The 7,892-nt window shown below is 40.6% G+C and overlaps 1 protein-coding gene across 3 annotated transcripts in view; it reads left to right on the forward strand.

Moving 5' to 3' along the window:
* The window catches only part of WARS2 (tryptophanyl tRNA synthetase 2, mitochondrial), an 87,610-nt gene extending 80,214 nt beyond the window's left edge, over positions 1-7,396 (forward strand). For 2 of the 3 annotated variants that reach the window (XM_060142381.1, XM_060142382.1), the window contains 2 exons: positions 3,560-3,678; positions 5,265-7,396. In XM_060142381.1, the coding sequence (XP_059998364.1) occupies positions 3,560-3,678; positions 5,265-5,713 (568 nt within the window). In that variant the 3' untranslated portion in view covers positions 5,714-7,396. The remainder of the gene's footprint in view (positions 1-3,559; positions 3,679-5,264) is intronic. The other variant, XR_009539233.1, reaches the window with a different exon arrangement.
* Positions 7,397-7,892: the final 496 nt, after the last annotated feature.

The following is a 7,892-nucleotide window of genomic DNA, read 5'->3' on the forward strand; positions in this document are numbered from 1 at the left end:
CTGAAACTTGTCGAGTTCCTTCGATACTCAGTTTTGTTTGCTTACTTGTTTATTCTTAATTCAGTAAATCCTCCTTCTGTCTGAGGTTATTGCTTCGTTCAGATGATCTTGATGTCTTCCCGAGGAGGACCATAATCTTAGATCAGAGGATGGTCCTCCAACCTGTCATTTGCTCATTACACTTCTTTTTTTCCTCTTGCTCTGAGTTCCTGAAGAGCCTCAAGTTTCTTATCCATGTCACTGATATGACCTGTCCTTAGGATTCTGCTCCTACTTCTCCCATTTCTTCTATTATGTGTTTGGTTTTATTTCATCATTTCACTTTCCCTTCATTTTATTGTTTTCTGTCACCACCTACGTTTTTCTCCTTTTGTGATTTCTTGCTCATGTCTCATAACAGCCATGCATTTTTTAATCCTATTGAGGTTACCCAGCAATTTTCTTTAAAAAACAAGACAGAACTAGGGGCTTCCCTGGTGGCGCAGTGGTTGAGAGTCCGCCTGCCGATGCAGGGGACACGGGTTCGTGCCCCGGTCCGGGAGGACCCCACATGCCGCAGAGTGGCTGGGCCCGTGAGCCATGGCCGCTGGGCCTGCGCGTCCAGAGCCTGTGCTCCGCAACGGGAGAGGCCACAGCAGTGAGAGGCCCGCGTACCGCAAAAAAAAAAAAAAAAAACAAGACAGAACTGTTTCTTGTAAAAGTGTTTTTCAAATGTTTGCCCTTCCTCAGGGTCTGAAGGGTAAAGTTCCCCTTCCTTTGTTCCACGACATTTTTCATAGGCCCTGTTATTGGGGCCTTTTACTTGTCTGTTTGATCAATTGATCTTTATGTGTTGGGTTTTTAAAATCCATATTGGAACAAGAAAACTATATTCAAATAGTGTCTGCCCATAGACAAAATCTATGAAAGGCCCTTGTGTCCACCTTCTGTCTACCTGGACGCTAGTTGAATTCCCTGCTCAGAAGTCAACAGGAGAGCAGAATAGTGCACTGTGCACCTAGCGCAATTGTTTGTGTTGCTCAACTAAGCAACACAACAATACTAGCAACAATACTATCTAAGGTTAGTATTTCTGCCTTAGATTTTCTCCTACTCCTGTCTGCCTGGCTCTTTCATTCTCTGAGCAGATGTATCACATGAAAAAGAATAGTCACCAGGATACACTGCTACCAGGTCTCATCCTGCTTCATTCTCTCACCTTCAGCACTTTACTTTTTAATTCTTTCACAAAGAAGCCTTTTAGGGGGCTTCCCTGGTGGCGCAGTGGTTGAGAGTCCGCCTGCCGATGCAGGGAACACAGGTTCGTGCCCTGGTCCGGGAAGATCCCACATGCCACAGAGCGGCTGGGCCCGTGAGCCATGGCCGCTGAGCCTGCGCATCCGGAGATTGTGCTCCGCAGGGGAGAGGCCACAACAGTGAAAGGCCCGCGTACCGCAAAAAAACAAACAAAAAAAAGAAAGTCAATGAAAAAGAAGCCTTTTAGTTTGATGCAGTCCCATTTGTTTATTTTTGCTTTTGTTGTCCTTGCCTGTGGAATCAGATCCAAAATAAATATCCCTAAGACGAATGTAAAGAAGATCACCACCTATGTTTTCTTCTAGGAATTTTATGGTTTCAAGTCATACATTCAAGTCTTTAATCCCATTTTGAGTTAATTTTTGTATATGGTGTAAGTTACTGGTCCAGTTTCATTCTTTTGCATGTAGCCTTCCATTTTTCCCAACACCATTTATTGAGGGGAGTTTTTTTTCTCAGTTGTATATTCTTGCCTCCTTTGTCATAGATTAATTAACTGTACATGCATGTGTTTATTTCTGGGCTCTCTATTCTGTTCCATTGATCTGTGTGTCTGTTTTTCTGCCAGTATAATCTGCTTTGATGGTTGTAGCTTTGTAGTATAGCTTTAAATCAGGGATAAAGTAGCTAGTCTTTATGATAGTCAAAACTATCTTCACTTCCTCATGCTCTACACAACTATTTTCAATAAACCAGTAGCCTGTGGACAGTAATTCACAAGGAAAATAATATCCCTTCCAGTTTTTCAAGGACCACTAATTAACCACGAAGCTAGGAGGTTCTCTCTATAACAAAGTACCATAGTTTTCTAGCAGTTTTTCTTTTCTGTGGTTGTTTTGAAAAGTTGCTATTCTACTCATATGTACAATTGTCATTTAAATATTCAAGTTTACTTTAAGGCTGCTGCTTTCACAGGCAGAATATTAAACTTCCTTGATCAAGATGCTACAGCACTTTATTAACTATACTATCAAATGTCAACTCCCAGCCAAACATTAAATACTTAAAGTCACCTGCCTCCTTCCCCACTAATATTTCAGTATAACAGTTTCCCCATCAAGACTTCTCTATAATGGTTAATTCTTCCCTTGTTTGATGTACCTCGTCATGATCCAACACTGCAATCTTTATATATGGGACTAAACTAATTATAAATAAAGTCCTTATATGTTGATAATTTTCATTTTACATCTTCATTTTTTTTTTCTTTTTTTTTTGCAATACGCGGGCCTCTCACCGTTGGGGCCTCTCCCCTGCGGAGCACAATCTCCGGATGTGCAGGCTCAGCGGCCATGGCTCACGGGCCCAGCCGCTCTGTGGCATGTGGGATCCTCCCGGACCGGGGCACAAACCTGCGTCCCCTGCATCGGCAGGCAGACTCCCAACCACTGCGCCACCAGGGAAGCCCCATCTTCATTTTTTAATAAAATAAAATATTGCAGCTAAAATCAAGGTCTCCTTTGTTCCTTTCCCCAGACCCATTCTCTTTCCTTCTTTAGAGGCAGCTATGATCATGAATTTGTAGAGGAGCTTCCAGTATGTTTTTATACTTATGTATGCATCTATAAACAATATATAATATTGTCATATGTACTTTTCAGATAAATGTTCATGTACTCTACACGTCTTCTGCGACTTGCTTTTTTTCATTCAACATTGTTTTGGAGATCCATCAACATTGTACTAATAGATATTGTTCATTTAAGTTCCCTGCAGTATATTAATTGTTCTGTGATTACAATTTACTTGAAAACGAAAGAGCATATTCCGAAAAGATCTTGAGTTACTCGCTGTGTGACAGGGAAGGAAAACTCTTGCCCAAAGAGCTTTCTGCCATCTTTGATGTGAAGAGTGGGCTGGAGTGTCTTTCAAGTGTGAGTGCAAGCTCTGAAGTAAAAAGCATCTGGTCAAAGCTAGGATAATATGTGCTAACTGGGTGAGGGAAAGAGGAGTGGTTTAAAATACACTTATGCTTGGAACATATGCTATATAAGATACCATTCCTCCCTCCCAGCAAGATCCTGTCACCCTGCTGTTGAAGGCTGTATTCTTCTGCTATGGAAGAAACAGAACTAGAGTAGACAAATGTCTCCTTGCCATTTGTCTGATACACAGATAAAGACTTGGGTCTCAACACTCCCTCCGTAGCTGGTGAACATTTGTTGAACATGAGCAGTGAAATAGGCATGGGAAATGCAGCTGCTTGCAATATCATTTTAGTATAAGCAGGAGCCTTGCTGAGTTTCTCTGTCTTTTATTAAAGGTCCACACACGTTCCTGTTGGGGAGGATCAAGTCCAGCACATGGAGCTAGTTCAGGATCTAGCACAGGGGTTTAACAAGAAGTACGGGGAGTTCTTCCCAGTACCCAGGTCCATTCTGAGTAAGTAACAAACATACGATTTTTCAATCAGGATGCACTTTGAAGAGAGGATTGGATAACGGACTGAGAAGCTTGGAACTTCTTGGGACTAAACTTGGCTTCGTCGTGCACAGATTTCAGGATTTATAATGAGAATCCCATCTTTTTCTGTAATGTAGGACTAGTAGACCTCATTGGATTATTGACTAAAATAACCAAAAGTTTGAAAAGTATGGGAGAGACTAGAAACTACAAATAATCATTTTCATTATAGAGTATCATATATATATATATATATATATACACACACACATATATATATATGTATGTATATATATAAACATATCTCATTTGGTAGAGCAGGTATCTTTCCCTATTTCATAGATGAGTAAACTAAGGATTGGCAAGCCTGACTTTGTATCCAAGTCGCGTATCTAGCTGGTGGCAAAGCTGGGCCCTACATTGAGCTCTTCTGGTTCCAAAGCCAGCTGACCTTGCCTTCTCTATTCACAGTAAAACAAAAGTCATAAGAGTGAGAACTGCTGGATCATAATCTAGATGAAACAAGAGGGCATTGATCATCCTCGCACTTTGCCTTCTTAAATACACAACTGAGACAGAATGTACAATCTACCTACTGAATCCAAAACCTCATCTGCTTGCAAGGCTATGCTAGTCTGGAATCTTCTCAAGAAAAAAAGCTGTAAATCTCTATCAACATTTTGGTAGCAGTGTAAACTTGTGGCAGGGGCAGAGATCACTGAACCTAAGCTCTGCCCATCTTTATTAAGGTGGCTGCATTTTAAAGAGTATAACATGTGCCTAGTGTCAATTTAGAAGCATAAGGTGGATATAAATTACTAAGTTATTCCAACAGTTCACACAAATAAATTCAGGGCACCCCATGCATTGAAATCAACCTTCTTTTAGCAACGAGGACTATTTTAATGCTTTGGCTAATTGTTATTTTACCTAGTTCAACTTTATATGTTTCTGTAATAGCCATAAATTAGGCAATTATTAATAACACAGGTTTTATGAAGCACAGCTTAACATCTTGATTCTATCAGAGCAACAAACAAGTCACTTCTGTCACTCTTGTGTGTGTGTGTGTGTGTGTGTGTGTGTGTGTGTGTGTTGGTAGTTACTTATATAATCATGGGTAAAGAAATGGAAAGATGCCACAGGTTGTGAAAACTGGCATGGGGGTAGGAAGGGCAGTGGTTTGATTAGCCAATAAGGAAGAGCAGAGAAGAAGGAAATAGACAATACTTTTTTTAATAGGTATGCACAGCAAAAACAGTATGATTGATACAATTTCATTTGTGTAAGATTATATGTTTTTATGTTTATATATGCATTAACAGATGCATGAAAATATGATCAAAATATTAACATTTTATTACACATTTCAGACACCTTTACTTTCATGCTTATGGAAATTGCTAATTTATTACAATGAGTATAATCAGATAAAAATAATAAAGTTATTTGGTGTTCTTGGCACTTTTTAAGATCTAGACACTGACATTCCTATTGGTGTTTACTCTTTTGTTTTTTTGTTTGATTTTTGTTTCTCGTACGTGTGTGTTGGTGTTTTTACCTAGCATCAATGAAGAAGGTAAAATCCCTGCGTGATCCGTCTGCCAAGATGTCAAAATCAGACCCTGATAAACTGGCCACTGTCAGAATAACAGACAGCCCGGAGGAGATAGTGCAGAAGTTCCGCAAGGCTGTGACGGACTTCACCTCGGAGGTCACCTATGAGCCAGCCAGCCGAGGGGGCGTGTCCAACCTGGTGGCCATCCATGCAGCAGTGACAGGGCTCCCTGTGGAGGAGGTGGTCTGCCGCAGCGCTGGCATCGACACCGCTCGCTACAAGCTGGTGGTGGCAGATGCTGTGATTGAGAAATTTGCTCCAATTAAGAGTGAAATTGAAAAACTGAAGACAAACAAGGACCACTTAGAGAAGGTTTTACAAGCTGGGTCAGCAAAAGCCAAAGAATTAGCATATCCCGTGTGCCAGGAGGTGAAGAAATTGGTGGGGTTTCTATAGGAAGTTTCAACGAGTCACAAAAAGTCTTTTCTGTCTTGTGGTCCACGCACTCCTATTAAGGCAGCTTTCCTCACAAGTGAACGATTATAGTTGGGGGACACACAATTTGGTATACCTGATCATTGGCTTCATCTGATGAATAATGATTTGTAGCCTTCAAATAGAGCAATGTTCTAAATCCCATCAGCGAAATTCTGTGGGAAAAAAAAAGAGCAAACAAAGAAGGCATAGCTATCTGAATCCTCAATTATGTGAGGCACACTTGGCCTCATTTATTCACACAAATGTGATTGAGGTAAGTAGCAATTTGGCAAGTGGGTGTTTCATTTGTGTCTCTCTCTGAAGTCCTTACTGTCACAGGTGCTCACTTCATCTATCCCACCCCTTTTAAAAAGCAATATGTAGACGTTTTAGGCTTATAATCCTTGGGATGCCATTTGAACCAATTTGTGTTCAGATCTCATAAAAATAGGTTGATGATTATCATTCATTTGTCACTGAGATGGTACCTGCTTTATTGTATTTAATCTATTTATTTCCCAAGAGACCACACTGACTATTCTAGCAAGTATTATTTGGGTTTTTTGTTTGTTTTTTAAATTCAGAGATACATGGTATGACCTTCTGAGAAGGTTGCATTATTTCAGCTTGATTTATGTATTGTACAAAAGCCCGAGTCCATACATTATGTTCTTAATAAGTACTTCCTTGCATTTGTCTCTCAGTGTAATATCACCAACCCACTGTGAAATCTAGAGGAGAGGAATTGCCGTTTTACACCTGAGGAGCATGAAGCTTAGAGAGTACAATTAGCTTGTACAGTATCTCTCCGTGAGTAAGAAGCAAATCCAGGATCAAAACCATTACTCCTTATTCCTAAGAATAGTGCTTTTTTCGTCAGTACAGAAGTCAGAAGTCACAGAAGCCAGCATGTTTGAGACTACAAGCATTCTTGTTTTGAAAGTGGGTACTGGAAGTATAAGACCTGAACTACTGACACTGTTTATATCAGCAAGTCAACCACTAGCTGCCAGCTTTAAACCTGGATTCAGCCAACCTTGGTCACATTTGTTACTCAGAATCCCCAAGGCCGGTCCCAAGTCCTGTCTCCTATGCTTGTTTCAGAGACACTTCAAAGTATATTCTGCCCGACTGCAAGAGTAGTTGGCCTGACAAGTCAGATTTTCCCAGTGAGCGGGAGCTTCTCGTCTTACCTTTACCTCAGCCTAAGTAGTAGCAAGTCACTCTAAAAACTACCTTCTCCGCACATCCCTTTCCCACACCTGAAAGCGGAAATGATAATTGTGACTCAGCGCACCACGGCCTGATTGATTTTGTAACAGAAATTACTTGTAAGTTTTTTGCCAATTGTCACCATTTATATATGAGTGACGAGCATGTTGGGCAAAGAATTTTTACTCGTTTCCTAAGAGAAGAAAGCAGAGTGGTCCTTTTATCAGAACAGATGTAAATACACCTAACACTGCATCCCAGAATCCAAATTAAAAGACCCTTTTTGGATCTCTTCTTGGAATGGGTTGTCTAGAGTGGGCTCTGAGGAGCCTCTTTGGCATTATTTTCTGCAAGCCTCTTTTTTTGTTGTTGTTTGGTTGGTTTTTTCCTTTCAAAGAAACCCTAGTATGAATACTGGAAAATGACTAAATTAAAGGTGGATCTATCAAACTGTCCATGTGTTTTCTTTACCCCCCTTGCCACACCTTTCATCCAAAGAACTAAAGGCACCATGGAAAGAATCCCAGAGGAGGAAAACTAGATGACTTGTGGTAACTTCTAAGGAGCAAATCCCTGTACAGAAGAGGTTGGGCTTGTGAGAATCCTGTTGTTGTGTGAAAGTGACCTGAGGACTCATCAAGTCTAATATCCAAGTCCATAATGATGGAGAGAGGTGTCCTTTGATCTCAGGAAGCTGATAAAAGAGCCAAGGCTAGAACCTAGATTTGTTTTTACACCCCTTCCACTTGCCATTTACAGGACTCAGCACAATCTTCTTATCGAGATGAAAAACTGGAGAGAAATCCAACTTGTGACTTACCCTCTAGGTGATTTTAATTGTTTTTTTCTGTATGTTTTGTGGTGAGTTGAAATGAAAAACACTTAGATGGTGGTAATAATGCTCAGGTAACTTGGTGCTCTGTAGCTCCACCTACTGACAAACCAT

The sequence above is a fragment of the Lagenorhynchus albirostris genome, chromosome 2 (assembly GCF_949774975.1).
Source record: "Lagenorhynchus albirostris chromosome 2, mLagAlb1.1, whole genome shotgun sequence".
Classification (NCBI taxonomy): Eukaryota; Metazoa; Chordata; class Mammalia; order Artiodactyla; family Delphinidae; genus Lagenorhynchus; species Lagenorhynchus albirostris.